Here is a 16,893-nt window from a genome sequence, read left to right as displayed (position 1 = left end):
GTACACCTTAAACGTAATGAAGTACAGGAATAGAGAGAGTGACTACAATACGCTCTCGACCTGATAACGTGAGTACAAGTCCCACCGTACCCTTCATCATTTCTCATTCATCATCGCGCGATACCCTGGCACACACTGGCAACATATCAATGGGGTGCCTTACCGTCGTCTAGAGGAGACGTCTTCGCAGCAATATTTTCCCTCCTGCGCATTCAGTCGCCGACGCGACAGCGTTCACGGGGCCGTTCCAGTTGCGGAAGACATTCGATTCATCGGGCCAATTCAGCAACAGGGCCGTGGACACACAGGGGGCAGAGGAGAGACATTGTTAGTGGACAAGAAATATGCAGTGGCAAGTGGCGAGTGCCGCATGGATGTCAAGTTGTCATGCACAATTCAGCTATTACTTACGGTCCAGCTAGTCCTGCCATTGCTCGCTCGTCCTGGTTCCTCCTCGTTCGTCTTTCTGCACGTCTGCACTTCTCCTTCCCCACCGTTGGCTTTGCGGTATGGGGGTGCCGGAAGGAATTCCCACCATGTATCCATGTACATGAAGTCCCACCATGACTCTCCATGTACATGTCCACGGCCACGTCAGCAGTTTGTATAGTACCGGAAGGAGTTCCCACGATGTCTCCAAAGGCCTAGAGCGGACGTCTTTGCAGCAATTCTTTTCGCCCTGCGCATTCAGTTCGCCGACGATGTCTCCAAAGGCAAAGGCCTAGAGCCTAGTAGAGGGGACGTCTTTGCAGCAATTCTTTTCACCCTAGTACCCTGCACATTCACTCCGCCGACACGACAGCGTTTACGGGGCCGTTCCAGGTGCAAAAGGTCCACGTCAGCAGTTCTCAACTATTTCGCGTACGGGATAGTCGCCGCGACAGCGTTTAAGGGGTCGTTCCAGGTGCAAAAGGTATCCATCAATGGCTGTACTTTGCAGTATGGGTACGGAAAAGGGGCTGCCGTCAGGTCCACGTCATGCAATTCTCAACTATTTCGCGTACGGGATAGTCGTCTTTGTCGTACGCGACATCGGCGTTTACCGAGTGGCATTGGCACAAAGCAGACCGTTGACGGGGTCACGTGTCAAAAAAATATCAACAACGTGTCGACTACGTGTCGACCACGTGTATAGCGGTACACTCAGCGGTACACTAATTCTCGTGCCAATCTCGTGTCACAAAACTGAAACATCGAGTACCAGTATGGAAAGGCTTCAGACAGGAAGCCTTTCCAATGCATAATGATAGATTGAAATTAATGGTCCCATAGTGATGTGTGGCAACGTTAGTGTGAAATTATAATAGATTGTCTGCTTCACGCGCTAGTCTAAATTCTAGCGCCATCTGTATGCATGTCCCAGCAGCACTGTGCGTTTTGTTACCACCTTTAGAACTTTTGTCACCGTCAACTTCTTTGTGGCCACTTTTCTATGTAGAAAGTGCGCAAATGCGCCACTTTTAGGGGCCTTCCATAAATACCGATATTTATTTAGAAACGAAAACTAGTCGTTTCTCTTCAACCCCCCCCCCCCCCCCCTCCATGAGAAACGAACACATACAAATGGTACATAGTATCGATATTTTTGATCTTTTTCCTGGACTTGCTCACGCATGCAAAATGTACATCGATATTTTTCGAGAAACGAACAGGCGCTCAACCCCCTCCCCCCTAAACGACTAGTTTTCGTTTCTAAATATATATCTATATTTACGGATGGCCCCTTACCCTATAAATATACTCATTCCTTTGTCTGCTATTCATTCGTTATCTACCTCCACTGAGGAGCTCTCAATGAGCCAAACAGCTGTCTGGAGGATATGAAGCATCTATCCAAGAACGAACTTCCTCGCTATGGAGTATGGTGTTGTGAATGTGGGCCAAGAGCGCAGTGTGGAGAGGTAGACAGTTCGAATTATTTTAGAATGGTGGAGTTCGTCGCTACTTCTGAGGTATTAGTAATTTGTCACTTCATTGTTTGATGTTGTCTTCAATAGCACTTCATCGGATTACCCTCTTCTTTTCCTGCTTGCAGATAAAGACCTTGAAGAAAGACCTCGCTGAAGAAGTGAAGAAAGTCAGAGCTTCTGAGAAGCAGGTCAGTTAGTTACTTTGACTTACTCTTTCATGTGGAGAGTGAACAAGGGTGATGAGCAGAAGTAGTGTGTAATACGGAGAAAACTCCAGTGTTAATGTGTTATGCTGTAACTTATACACTGTATTTGTGACTCGGTTCTTGAACTATTGTCTTTAGGTGCGTGTACTGGAGACGCGAAAAGCTGACCTGGAACAGGAGACGATTGAAAGAGATGCCAAGGTAGGTGTGCAAGGGCGCTTGTGTACATGCACATCCTGCACTGCCTTTACTTACACCGTGGGCTACTGCAAAAGCCTTAGACTCATATATTACGAAGTGTTAAATCTAACGAGTTAACGAGGAGGAATGTCGTTAAAATAGAAAACGTTATACAGAAATCGATACTTATACTGTTGCTGGTGAGCATTGAGACAGCGAGAATCGTTACATTTGGTACACGTAAACTGGTCAATTTAGGAAGTCATTATATTTGCGGCTCGTTAGAATAATGGCATACACAGTATACAGTCGTCCCTCTCTAATCCGGCACCTTTTGCTACGGCGTTTTCTGCTGGATTAACGAGGGTGCTGGATTAAGAAATCCTGCCCTCTGACCCGGCCCTACCCAATTGCATGCATGTGTCATACGTCAAAACGCAGGGTTTTTCCGTGTCGATCCAAGTATTTGGTGCACAACTTTATATTCTCAACTGTTCTCCAGGAATATACACAGTGATAAAGTGATAAAGTAAAACAGAGAACATGTTCACATGTACTTGCACACACACGCACACACACACAGAGACCTGAAAATTGGCAGGACACTACTCCTTGCTAAAATAAGAAAGTATGGTTGACTGCTTAGCAGTTATCTCCTGGACAACATTGACCCTCTTGAGAAGGCCACGCAAGCAGTCGACATCATGCAGGTCGAACGACGGATGTCCTTCGAAGCAAACAATTGCATCAGCAAGTGCACGGGATGCTTGTGCCAGAGACACCGTCCGTGGTGGCTCCTCCTCCTCGTCACTGCTGCTGTCGCTCTCAACACTTTGCTCACTTGGCTTGATTAGCTCGACAATTTCATCATCAGTGAGCTCCTTGCCGGTAAGAACATGGTCATCAAGGCCAACAAACTCCTCAGCTGTCAGTGGAGACTCAAGTGGCAAGGAGTTGATCAGTGTCTGGAGCTCACCAGTCTGCTGTTCAGTGGCCACGGGAAGAATACCTGTGTGGCGGAAGCAGTTGGCAATGGTGACTGGCTTTACATCTCGCCAAGCATCTCGGGCAAAGTACAAGGCTTGCTTGATATCGAGTCGCTTCAGCTCGTTGCCATCATCAATAGTGGCAATGTACGACCTGAGGCATGTACAAATGAAATAGGAATAAGATAGAGCTGGTAGTGGTAAGACTCAAGCACGCATACATAGCAAGTGCACACTCAGCAGGCCATCATCATTTTTACTGAACACTACGTGGTGTAAAGCATAATGTTACATGCATGCGCCAATACATCTGCAGAGACTTTCACATTGCAATCACAATCTTACTTGATAAGCTGCTTCTTGTACAGGACCTTGAAGTTCTGGATGATACCAGCGTCCATAGGTTGCAGTTTGGACGTGGTATTGGGGGGCAAGAACTCCAAAGTCGTGTTTGACAAGTCGAAGTCACACTTGTGACTGGACGCATTGTCCAACAACAGCAGCACATGTCGATCCTGCGCATGCATACCACTGTCGAACGATCGCAGGAAATCACCGAACAGCTCAGCTGTCATCCACGCTTTGGTGTTGTTTCGATATGTCACTAGCTGCTGAACATCCCAGTTCCGGGGGAAACAGCGGGGGCGAGCAGATTTTCCTATCACAAACGGCTTGATCTTGTCACTGCCGTCTGCGTTAGCACAAACGCCAAGCGTAATGCGTTCCTTGCATATTTTGGAGCCGCTCACGGGGCCTGTCGCCAGGGTCCGGTTGGGCTCTAGTCCAAAGAACAGCCCAGTCTCGTCAAAATTGTAAATGTCGGCTAGGGCGTACTCCGACAGCGTCGCCCTCAGTTTTTCTCGCCCAGAAACGACAACTGCAGCATCCACGCTCGCCGCCTCTCCGTGCCGAACGTACTGCTTGATTCCGTGTCGCTTCTTGAAACTCGCGAGCCAGCCTTTCGAGTATGCGAACTCAGTAACGCCGAGTTTCTCTCCGAATTCTTTCGCCTTCGTTTGCAGCATCTCGTCAGAATGCGCAACACGGCGGGCCGACAGCTCCGTATGCCAGAGAAACAAGGCACGTTCCAAGTCCCTGTGCTTGGCGGGGCGGATTCTCTTCGCAGCTGGCCCTGGATCTAGGTCAAGCTCCAGCCACTTCTCGCTGCAGCGCAATACATCACCAATGGTGGAGCGGCCAATGCGAATGCCATGGTTCGTCCCAACCTCGCCGGCGATCAGGTCTTGCGAGGCTTTAGGGCGGCTCTTGCGATAAGCACAGATGTCTTTTTTTATCTCAGCAGTCAGTTCAGTCCGTGGACGCTTCGGCATTTTTGACAGAACTAAAAACCACACACCTAGCTCGGAAGTTAGGAATGGACTCAGATGGAGAGCCAAGGTTTAATTTATACAAAGAGAAAGACCAAGGAACTACAAGTTACGCTATACTGTCCACTAACACCACCAGTTACTAAACAATCAGCTCATGCGATAACATTGCACGACACTGACCGACGGTACTGACGTTCTACAACTAACTGGCTAAAAGCTCTAACAGCTTCCCCTCCGTATGTTATTTCTATAACTTAGAACCTTCCAAGTTGGAAGGCTGTTGGAGTGCGCATCCAAGATGTGCTAGAGCTGTTAGCCAGTTAGTTGTAGAACGTCAGTACCGTCGGTCAGTGTCGTGCATCGTCGCTGATTGTTTAGTAACTGGTGGTGTTAGTGGACAGTATAGCGTAACTTGTAGTTCCTTGGTCTTTCTCTTTGTATAAATTGAGTTCGGGTTCGGAAAAGTCCTAACAACCAACCGAACTGAACTCTCCCGCGCGAGGTCGAGTACAGTTGTCAACTGAATTCGATCGATAACTGAACTCTGAAGTGGCCCCGCGCGCGCGGCACTGACCAGACTGGCCTGGCAAGGAGTGCACCTGTACGGTACGCGATTTACGACTGCCAGATTATGAAATCAAACTACGTGCAGTTTGAGCGATTCGTTTCAAAAAGTCACTGCCGGAGGCGGAATTCAAGTGCCGGATTACGATGTAGGAATTGAACGAAAAAAATCGGTTTCATCAGAAAGTGCGCCGGTTGGCAAGGGTTCCGGATTAACAAGTGCCGGATTAGAGAGGGACGACTGTACTACATGGTCTATAGCACATGAAGTGTTGAAGTGTCAGGCTCAAAACTACAGTCCATTTCAAAACTATAGACGCGTACCTAGGCAAAAACCGTTATGCCAGCATCTATACCACATAAAATCTGTGATCACTTTGTGCACAATTTTTTCCAAATTGGGCGTCTGTTATCCAATCGTTTAGAAACTATATGAGAGTAATTGTGGAGCGGACCTGAGCAATATTCCGAAAACTATTCTCAAAAAGCTCCAGCCAAATTTGAAATATTTCAAAAACCCTACGCGTCTATAGTTTTGAAATGGACTGTAGGGGTGAAAGGGGTGATCCGGGTACCCGTTTGTTTAGCTGCTGACCCGTTAGCAAACGAGTACCCGTTAGTCATGTATGGCGGTACAGTACGGTAATATTATCTGGTGTGCACAGGCGCACAACTCGATGTACAGCTTTAATGTGTTGTTGCTTGTTCGATCCTGCTACATATGACAATTTTGACTGTTTTGCATGTAGCGCGGTAAGTGCGCATGCTGCGCTTGTCGCGATGTAGTGTACTTGCTGTGAATTGCATGACTTCGCATGTCCTCACACGAAATGTATAGTACGTTTTAGTAACTGTTACTATTGGCTGCTAAAGGGTACCCGTTAAGCCAGGTACCCGTTTGTAGCCTTAAAGGGTAACCGTTTCACCCCTACTCAAAACCCTGATGGGAACAAGGGATGGGTTATGAAATTCAATAAAAATGGTATTGTTCTTGGGAGTAGTGGTTCCCTCATTTCAACTCATTTTTAGGAAGGGGGCCAATTCAAACTACCGTAAAGTACCGCCAGAGCGCCCCGTCTCGCGAGAGCGCCCCACCTTGATTTTACAGCCAAGGGAAGAAAATCGTATGGCAGAATGCTACTAAGTTTGTACGATTTGAGAACCTTCGTGTACTAAGGTCACACTTGGTATACTTTTATGTGGAGCTCGAAGGTAAACTGGGTACGGATTGACTGCACAATGTGCAATGTTTGTACAAGGTCCGTGTTGTATGACCTACAGACAGGAATCCACCTCCACAAGGCGGCCACGAAAGGACGAGATGGTGGGGCGCTCTGGCGGTACTTTACGGTACTTGCATACTAGTACATGGATTCTCCAATATACCAGATCATGGGTATGTGTTCTCATCGCACTGTAATGGGATTGAGCATGCGTGCTGCTGGTCCACACCTATTTTATAAATTGGTGTTCAATGTAAACTTTTACAAGTAAATTGAGTATAATGCAAAAATGTTGCAAAAATATTGTCTTCCAGATCGATGAGCTAAGTGAAACACTGAAAGGAAAGGATGAAGTGCTGAATGTTCTCAACAACAAGGTATGGTTGCATTGTTAATTCATGTCTAGGCATACACTGGTTTGCGAGGGCTGCGGTGTGGGGTGGCATGATAATTATTTCAATTGGTAAGTTGAAACACGCCATGCCCTACGAACTGTATGCCACTTTGGGGGCATCCGGGGTTCTTGTTGTACATTAGCAATGCCTTATGTTCATACGCCACACTGGAATGCATTTCAGGAAATACAGTCAGACCTCGCTCATGGACTAATGCAATCAACAGATTTCTCGAGCTAGCTCCAGTAACTAGTTAGTTGGGGAATGAAAGCGATCTACTAACACTCTTTGTGTTGAATTTGGATGAATACGTACCATGGCTGTTGGTACATGGGATGGTCTGCACCGACTCTAATGTCTGTAGCAGTTATGTAGTGGAACAACAAATAGACCCTGAGCAATCTGCTGGCCTAAAAGTGTTCCAGTGCCTTTTCCATCTGTGCTTGTTTCTGATGGTATAATTTACACATACACTGCTCAGATTACACAACTGGAGGAGCTTCAACAGCAAGCACAGGCAGCTGTGGAGAGTGAACGAGAAGCTCAGATGCAATATGAACTGAAGAGCCAAGAACTGTGTGCAACTCTGGAAAAGTACCAGGTAATGTCTCCTCTCATAAAGTATGTTTAGAACGAGGTCGATCTTGCCTTACTCACACATATTAGGGAGGTTCTGCTCTACGTGAAACGTAGAGAAATCCCATAGAAAACAGGTGTCTGGGTTATAGTCTACGGCTTCGCGTGCTTTGGGTCCAGATTTCTACGCAGAGATGAGGTTCTCTACGTTGTGGCACATGAAAAAAAATGCGTACGGATCTGCTGAAATTTTAGATTTTCTTCTCCGGTAGAATTTCCCGGCTTGCGTAGATAACTGCTTCGAAGGGCTGTCCTCAAGCACACGGACATCATGTACAGACCCTGGCCACCCACAAAGTACATCAGCGAACAAAAGGTTCATATCACAGACTTTTTGTAGGTTGATGGAGTAAAGCTTCTGCTTATTATTAAAAGAATGCGTGGGCTGCTTCAGTGGGTCTCTTGATCATTATAATTATGGCATCCATCGATAGCTTCCATCACACCATGAATGTGTTGTTGCCTGCGGAAGTCCGCCCGAACGTCCCTGGCACCTTGTTCTCCAGGTCAGCAGCTGATACATGGTGCCATATCTTGGACTGCGAAGCTAACACGGCTTACGCTTCACCACACTGTGAATATGGACATACCCTACTTGTCAGCCACTTCTCTGATAGTGCTTCTTGACTCAAACTACTAGTAACCATCACAGAGTAGTGAGGAACTGCTTTCTTATCGGAAGGGGATCTTGACCACCTTGACCACCAACTTGCAAGTGTTCAAAATGCTGTAACTTTTGCGACAACAGCATCCACTCTGGCAGGGGTAAGCCAAAAGTGATGCCGGAAATCCAGTTCAGTTTGTAGACCGGGTCTTCGTAGTAACCAACTTGTTGTGGCACAAAAGCTTGCTGATCAAGTGGTACCAGCTGTTTGCGGAACTCGTTCTCTTTCATCTTTTGTTCCATGACATCCATCGTCAATGAAAGCCAAAGGATCAAGCGGAGAAGAAAGAAATCTCTGTTAGTACACTCAACATAGTACTGTGGAATAACGAAACCGTTTAAAGGTAATGTTCATTAGCGGTTGTTCGAAAGACAGAGCGGGAGGCCGGCGAGTTTGAAATGGTGGTACTCTGTTATACCACATTCGTCGGAAGGCATCACTGCGCCCTCGATCACATTCATCAGGGATCATGGCTTCTTCGAGTTGGCTCAACGGAGTGACGACTGAACGACATCCTCATCGGTTACTAGTGTGTCAAAGTCTCTGAACTTGGACTGGTCAATCCGGGCCACAATCCTTTCATCGATAGGCCTGAGAGCGACGACCTCGTCCGTGAACTCCTGATTGAAGTTGCTAGTATCTGAGTCAAACAGTGGGATGAATGGCGGATTTATATCACCCAATTTTAGCGGCTCCCACCGTATTGAAGCGGAAATGGATTGTTTTGTATTGCAACCTGTGCGTCTCCAGACGCTGTTGAACATGTTTTTGGAGGAAACTCAGTAAGATTCTTTGGCCCAGCTTGCTGCAGGTGGTGTCTGGGAATTGCAGGGGCTGGACTTTGATGTTCCGCAAGAGCACGCTTCCGTTGCGCCTCGCACAATGCTCTCAAGCAACTGCTGAGAAAAGACACCGTCATATTTTTTTGGGAGAGTCAACGACTCCAAAGGTCCTGTCCTACGACTGCCGTTGGCAACCAAAGATTTAGGCGTGCCATTCTTGTTTGCCATGCCAATCCCATCCTTGTGTGAAACCACATGGGTGTGAAATCAGTTTGAAATGTTCAATTAGATCCGCTCGATTGAACTGATCGGCTCGGAGGGGATCCAAATCCGGGTACCAAAATCTACTGCAGCCATAGTTAGCGTATGGCAGTTTGGGCTTAATGGCTTGTTAGTGCCCTCTATGTTAACCTTTTGCAAAGGCTTACCTGTCAGGCAGTAATAAGTCATAATCCGCTCGTATTGAATATCAAAAGTGCATTATTATTAGTCTGTGCTTCTGCATCTGCGGCTTAATCCTTGTGGGCGTTGGTGTTCATAATGGGTGTGGAAAAGTCAGTCTGCTTGACTCACACCAACCATTACATTTTTTAAACAATTGACGACATAACTGCTTCGCAGATAGTGAATGCTGCGTGCAATGATCATACACCATAGTTAAGCCCTCGCTAGAATGGCTTCCTGAAGAATGTGCTCACATCAGCCACATGCCGCTACAAGGCGCAACCCTAGTCGCCGAGCACAAATTAGTCAAGTTTTGGTGGGCAGGTGGCCAGTACAAGTTATCCAGGGACACGGGTTAGAGACACGGGTTTGATTCCAGTGAGGGGTATCATGTGCCCGTTGTATGCTGGTACCTGACACCATACACTGGTGTAAACCCTGCACTGCACAAGTAGGGCGATCTGGACCGAAGCGCTTTCGAGGTTGCGTGGCAACATATCTGTATATCTATTCTAGGCACATTGTATGCAGGGCAGGTGTCCATGCACATAGCTGCACGTTTTTAGGAACGTTTCAAAACTCAAGCTGGTTTCCAACAAACTAGGAAGCAAACCAAGCCATCTAATGCCCCCACTGGCCACTGGTACCTCTTTGAAATCGGAATTATTCCGAATTGAAATCAGCAGGGGACATGGGAACATGGAGCATGGAGAATTATCATGGCCGAGAGACTCATTTCAAGGTTGAGAAAACCTCTTGCTCCCTGTATGTGTACAGATTGAGAATCAGAAGATAGTGGAAAGGAAGGATAAGGAAGTGGAGGATTTGAAGTTGCATGTTCGCTCGGTGGAGAGCAAGCACAAAGAAGAACAAGTGAGTACTTACTGTCCAGTGCATTCTGTTTGACGATTGGTGAACTGGTGGAGCAAGATAGGTGGTGAAAGGTGTTTTGCTTTTAGCAAGGCGGCCAGAGACCAATGTTCCTGCCTTATGAATGACTTGTGGATGACTTTGCTGCTCTTCAATTTGGTTCCCTGTTCTCAACTGCAGCTCTTAGCGGCAAGGAAGGATGACGAAATCCAGCAACTTCAACAACAGCTCAAAGAACAGAAACTTGACCTGGCAAGTGGCACCGTACTCACACTTTATTGTTTATGTTTTTAGTGAGGATGTATCTGAGCTACTTTTACCAGCCGGATTTATCTACACTCATACCTCTGTTATCCGGACTCCGAAGGAGACAATAGCTGTAATGGTTGAGCGCAAGGCGGCAGATCACCATCAGGCGGCGTCAGCGGGTTGATACAAGAAGCAGCATCGACGGGCGGTGGGCAGTCAGGAGGATGGGAACCACTTTCAGGCAGACGAACAAACCTCCCACTGGCCGCATCGCACAAAGAAAAAAACCCAGTCAACTCAGGATCAGCAGACTGGGCAAGGAGACCCTGGGGCTGGAAGCTGTCAGGCAACGGACTAGAGGCAGAGGCACCAGGAGGACTTTCAAAAATGGCGGAGGACTTACAAAAACGGCCGGAGGAACTGGGATTTCAGCAGCAAGTGATGGCGGACTCGGCGGAGGAGACGGCACATCGGACACGATCCGCAACACGGCATCGGAATTCTTGTGGCAGGACTCAGGCCGGTGGATTGCATTAAAATCAAATGCCACCAAGGCCTCAATCCATTGAGCCTTACGCCCACGAGGCTCCTTGGTGGCCCACAAAGCAGTCAATTATCAGTCCGCGCAGTGAAAGTCCGGCCAAGCAGATAGTGCTGAAAGTGACTGGCGAAGAATACAAGTGCTAGTGCTTCACAGTCACTAGCATCGTAGCTACGCTCAGCCTTCATAAGTATCCGGCCACCAAACGCAATGGGCCGTTCCACATTATCCTCCAACTGGCTCAGAACACCACCGATGGAGACTTTGCTGACGTCTGTGTCCAGAATGAAGGGACCACCAGCTTCCACTTCAAAGTCTGGGAACGCCATGATTGGAACACTAGACAAGACAGGCTTCAGTGCACGGAAGGAAGCGTAGCAAGCTTTTGTCCACACGAAATGAGCATTCTTGCCTGTGAGGGCAATAAATGGGGCGGACCGCTGGGCAAGCCCACGAATATGCCTCCGGTAATAACCAGAAAACCCAAGAAGGATCGAACGGCCGTGACAAGACTTTACGTTCTCCACGCCAGGATCGCAGAAACCTTTTCTGGATCGGGAGCAATACCTTCCGACGACGACACTTGGTGCCCAAAGAAAGTGACGTGCGAATGGAAGAAAACATTTCTCTGGATTGAAACATAGACCAGAGGAACGCACGCGCTCACACTTGTTTCAGTATGGAAGCCTGGCCTGACAGCGTATCGCTTGCATTCAGCACATCATCAAAACATACACGACGAAATGGTTGAGTAGCTGCATTGCAGAGCCCACGTAGAACAGCCTCCATGACCCTCTCAACATGTGGCAGGACCATTCCTGCACGCCATTGGCAGCACTGAAAACTCATACAGATCCAATGGCGTCGTAAACGCAATATTGGCTTTGTCATTCTCATCCATGGCAATCTGCCGATATCCAGATGCGAGATCCAGAGACAAAAACCAACTGCATCCAGACAACGAATCCAGACAACGAATCCAGACAACGAATCCAGACAACGAATCCAGACAACGAATCCAGACAACGAATCCAGACAACGAATCCAGACAACTGCATCCAGACAACTGCATCCAGACAACTGCATCCAGACAACTGCATCCAGACAACTGCATCCAGACAACTGCATCCAGACAACTGCATCCAGACAACTGCATCCAGACAACTGCATCCAGACAACTGCATCCAGACAACTGCATCCAGACAACGAATCCAGACAACGAATCCAGACAACGAATCCAGACAACTGCATCCAGACAACTGCATCCAGACAACTGCATCCAGACAACTGCATCCAGACAACTGCATCCAGACAACTGCATCCAGACAACTGCATCCAGACAACGAATCCAGACAACGAATCCAGACAACGAATCCAGACAACGAATCCAGACAACGAATCCAGACAACGAATCCAGACAACTGCATCCAGACAACTGCATCCAGACAACTGCATCCAGACAACTGCATCCAGACAACTGCATCCAGACAACTGCATCCAGACAACTGCATCCAGACAACTGCATCCAGACAACTGCATCCAGACAACTGCATCCAGACAACTGCATCCAGACAACTGCATCCAGACAACTGCATCCAGACAACTGCATCCAGACAACTGCATCCAGACAACTGCATCCAGACAACGAATCCAGACAACGAATCCAGACAACTGCATCCAGACAACTGCATCCAGACAACTGCATCCAGACAACTGCATCCAGACAACTGCATCCAGACAACTGCATCCAGACAACTGCATCCAGACAACTGCATCCAGACAACTGCATCCAGACAACTGCATCCAGACAACTGCATCCAGACAACTGCATCCAGACAACTGCATCCAGACAACGAATCCAGACAACGAATCCAGACAACGAATCCAGACAACGAATCCAGACAACGAATCCAGACAACGAATCCAGACAACGAATCCAGACAACGAATCCAGACAACGACAACTGCATCCAGACAACGAATCCAGACAACGAATCCAGACAACGAATCCAGACAACTGCATCCAGACAACTGCATCCAGACAACTGCATCCAGACAACTGCATCCAGACAACTGCATCCAGACAACGAATCCAGACAACGAATCCAGACAACGAATCCAGACAACGAATCCAGACAACGAATCCAGCCAACGAATCCAGCCAACGAATCCAGCCAACGAATCCAGCCAACGAATCCAGACAACGAATCCAGCCAACGAATCCAGCCAACGAATCCAGACAACGAATCCAGACAACGAATCCAGACAACGAATCCAGACAACGAATCCAGACAACGAATCCAGACAACGAATCCAGACAACGAATCCAGACAACGAATCCAGACAACGAATCCAGACAACGAATCCAGACAACGAATCCAGACATCGAATCCAGACATCGAATCCAGACATCGAATCCAGACAACGAATCCAGACAACGAATCCAGACAACAGCATAATAAAAAAAATTAAAATTACCCCCGGAGGCGCAAAATCTTATTAGCTCTTAGAATTGACACGTTCAATAGAATCTTTGAAGTGAAGAAGTTTTGGCATTGAAGATTAGTTTGGGCATTTGGTTCAGATTTTGGCGTATCCTCCCAATTCTGGTCACTTTCAACATCACTCTCTCTTCACGATTCCTTTCTGATTTTGCAGGATACCAAAGTCAAGGAAATGAGTGACAAACTGGAGAAATTTGAAGGCATGGAAATGGATATCCAAGAGAAGGTATAGTTGAGAGCAACTTAGTGATAAGCTCTGCGCACTCACTAGAGTACAGTGCTATACCTCTTGTTGTAATATTGCCGGGTCCTATTGCCTTCGAGGTATTCAGCTTGGCGAAGAACAGCAAATAGCCAGAAATGGATGCAACCAATACCTTGGTGGCCCAGAGGCTGTGTTTCTGGCAGATTGTCTGGATGGATGTGAGCATCTGGGTAATACCTTGCAAAACCTTGGCTTGGCAAGGTGCATACTCTGTGCCGTCTGTCTCCTTCAGGAGAGATATCTTAGAGGCACGCTCCATCCCATCAGCTCTCTTCATGTTGGGCCACCATTGCTTGTCGTTTAAGGAGCTTGAGCCGAGCTTTCCCTTGACGCGAGCATCATTGGCTGATTGGACATCATTGGCTGATTGGACGCGCAGTAGAATAGCGGCCGTATGTATCCTAGGTCTATGAACAAAGCTCGCAAATGTCCATTATCCGGGCGCTGGCACCACTATTTCCATGCACGATAATTCGTAATAATTTTGTTGCGGTATTTTGATGAGGGATGAATTTCGAGCATAGCGGCAGCTATGAGGGAGGAGCATTGCTGTTTACACACGGTTGGAGAGTCGGAAATCGCACGGAAGCCGGATTTGCTGGATTTGACTAAACAGCTCTGCAGCTGCTGTGTCTGTGATGAGAAAATGCATCGGATGTGTAGTGTAGTGATAGTGACTGCGTTGTTCTTACACCACCTAGCTGTCATATGCTGCATTCTACACATCACTGCATGTGTCGTACTCACACCTGCATGATGTGCTACATTCACACTGCTGTATGTTATAGTCTCTTGTCATTCCAGTAATCATTACATTCTGGCCAGCTCACTACATGTAGGTTAGACATGCTTGCACAATGCATTGGATGTGTAGGTTAGACATGCTTGCACAATGCCACTGTACCACGTCCGGCAGGCTCTTATTGGCTTAGTACTGGGCTTTAGTCACTGATTGCATATACGACTACATGAAATGCCGCAATGCCAACGTTCTTGTCATTCTGTTTTGCAGTGTGCTGCCACGGGGAAGGAAAACACTCCTGCAACTAATGCATGCAAAGCAGGAGACCAAGAAATGGATGTGAGTACTGCTATGAATGCTGACTTTGGTGTTGAGTTAGAAACTGAATACTGGGTGGGAATGAGAATGTCCAGTGACATTGTGTCGTGGGTGACACTATTTAAGGTGCAGTACAGTCAAACCTCGTTAGGACAAACTTCAACGGACTGAACAAGTTTGTTTGTCTTATCCAGATCTGACAAAAAAATCGATGTGCATATCATATGGATTGCTGTAGCCGAGACGTGATATTATCAAACTGATTGGGAGAGCATAATGTCGGCTACAAGCATTCTGGCTAATCTGAACACTGCTATACATACTGTTGACTGTTGCAACTGCTAGTTGTGGACAGGCCAAACTGCATGTCGACCACCAAGAGGTCTAAGTGAAAGAATAACGAAAGGCGGCTGTGTACCACAGCTAAACCAAACCGTGCGCGTAGACCATGCCACCATAGAGATGAGACTTGGAGGGATGATGCTGTGACACCACACGATGGAAGATCTGCTGGGTTGTCTCGGACGTAGCCCACAGTGAGGTCGGGAACTGATTTGATAGAATCGACACGGTTAACGGACACGGATTGACAGAACTGGCCCAAGACTTGAGTGGCACTACTAGAAGTTGTGACAGTGCCGATCTCTTCAAGATTCCAAAACCGACTGATGTCAATATCGGGCTGTGCGTCACATGAGAGGACCAAAGGACTACTCGGCTGAGTGGTCTGGCAAGAGACTGGACCTGTGCGGATGAATCCGACAATAGACTGAATAAGGATCATACCGTCACCCAAGCGGAGGTGCTGATCGCTTACTATGTCATAATAATGATCAAGACCAATCAGAATATCGATAGGTAAGTGTGATGTGTCAGATAGAGGCTCTGCTAGTGTAAGGCTTTTCAAGGTGGGAAGGTGTTTGGAATCCACTGGCCACTGACGTACAGGAGCGGTGATCTGTGGGTGGGTGTTGGCAACCATTGTGAAGGATGACCCATCAGATGTGGAAAAAGTGACGCGGACAACATCGCTGTCAACCGATTTGCGTTTCTTACTACTGAAACTACCGATCAGTAGTTTCTCCTGTCCAAGTGCGGTAAACATGGCTTTCTCTTGAAAAGACTGTGACACAAAGGATTTGTTCGAACCCGTGTCGAGGAATAATCGGGCTTGTAGTGGTTGCTGCTCCTTACCATCACGTGTGTTGATGTTGATCAGTGTGACAAGTGCTGTTTGCATGATTGTGTTGGAGGTAGGTGTACACGCTGAAATTTCATCTTGCTGCTGGTCTTGTGCTGCGACCGATGTAATGGTGTGTAGTGTGTTAGTGGGTGAAGCAGCTACCCTAGAAGATTGTGGTAAACTGGCGTCACCGGCGGCTGAACCTAACTTGTCCGGGCAGAGACTACGATGGTGTTGATAACTTCGACAATGATAACAATAGCGAGTGCTTTTGCAAGAACCAGTACTATGGCCAGCGCCAAGACGGAGAAAGCAGTGGCCTTTGCTTGTTTTTTCCGTGATTCAACGTCAGGGTACTCTTGGCACTCATCAGAAAAATGCGATTTTTTGCAGAACACACATATTTTGACGATGGATGCAGTTGCCAAGACGTGGGCTGACGAAGTGATTGGGTCACTGACTCGGCTATTGGAGGCGAAGGGACCCGAGTTGGAGCGTTGCTGAGATGATTGTCGGTCGGCAGCTTCATGGGCTACAACATACTTTCGAAGGTGAGAGCATAAGCTGGTCACGGTCCAATCCGATGAGCCCTTCTTTAGCTCTAGCTGTGCCAATGTGGTACGTGGCAACTTGTTGGTGATAATGGATATATATATATATATATATATCGCCTGAGTGATGTTTTCACCAAGGGCCTCCAAACTCTGCATGTGGATATCCACCTGATCGATCAAGGCACGAAGTGATGTTGTCTGGTTCCTGGCTGGCTGCAGATCTCGCAATGCAGTATAATGTGCATTGATGCATGTTTGCTTTTTACCGAAACGATCAGATAACAGTGTTTCGGCCACCTTGTAATTGGCACTGGACAAGGGCAAGCCTGCAATTGTATCGAGTGCT

The 16,893-nt window shown here is 47.4% G+C and overlaps 1 protein-coding gene across 1 annotated transcript in view; it reads left to right on the top strand.

Moving 5' to 3' along the window:
• The window catches only part of LOC135809010 (synaptonemal complex protein 1-like), an 86,507-nt gene that overhangs the window by 63,208 nt on the left and 6,406 nt on the right, over positions 1–16,893 (top strand). The window contains exons 21-28 of the mRNA XM_065322266.1: positions 2,036–2,098; positions 2,255–2,317; positions 6,715–6,777; positions 7,277–7,396; positions 10,100–10,195; positions 10,373–10,444; positions 13,640–13,711; positions 14,763–14,831. Coding sequence (XP_065178338.1) covers positions 2,036–2,098; positions 2,255–2,317; positions 6,715–6,777; positions 7,277–7,396; positions 10,100–10,195; positions 10,373–10,444; positions 13,640–13,711; positions 14,763–14,831 — 618 coding nt within the window. The remainder of the gene's footprint in view (positions 1–2,035; positions 2,099–2,254; positions 2,318–6,714; positions 6,778–7,276; positions 7,397–10,099; positions 10,196–10,372; positions 10,445–13,639; positions 13,712–14,762; positions 14,832–16,893) is intronic.

The sequence above is a fragment of the Sycon ciliatum genome, chromosome 2 (assembly GCF_964019385.1).
Source record: "Sycon ciliatum chromosome 2, ocSycCili1.1, whole genome shotgun sequence".
Taxonomy (NCBI): domain Eukaryota; kingdom Metazoa; phylum Porifera; class Calcarea; order Leucosolenida; family Sycettidae; genus Sycon; species Sycon ciliatum.
The sequence above is the reverse complement of the archived record's forward strand: the minus strand, read 5'-3'. Positions and strand labels throughout refer to the sequence as shown.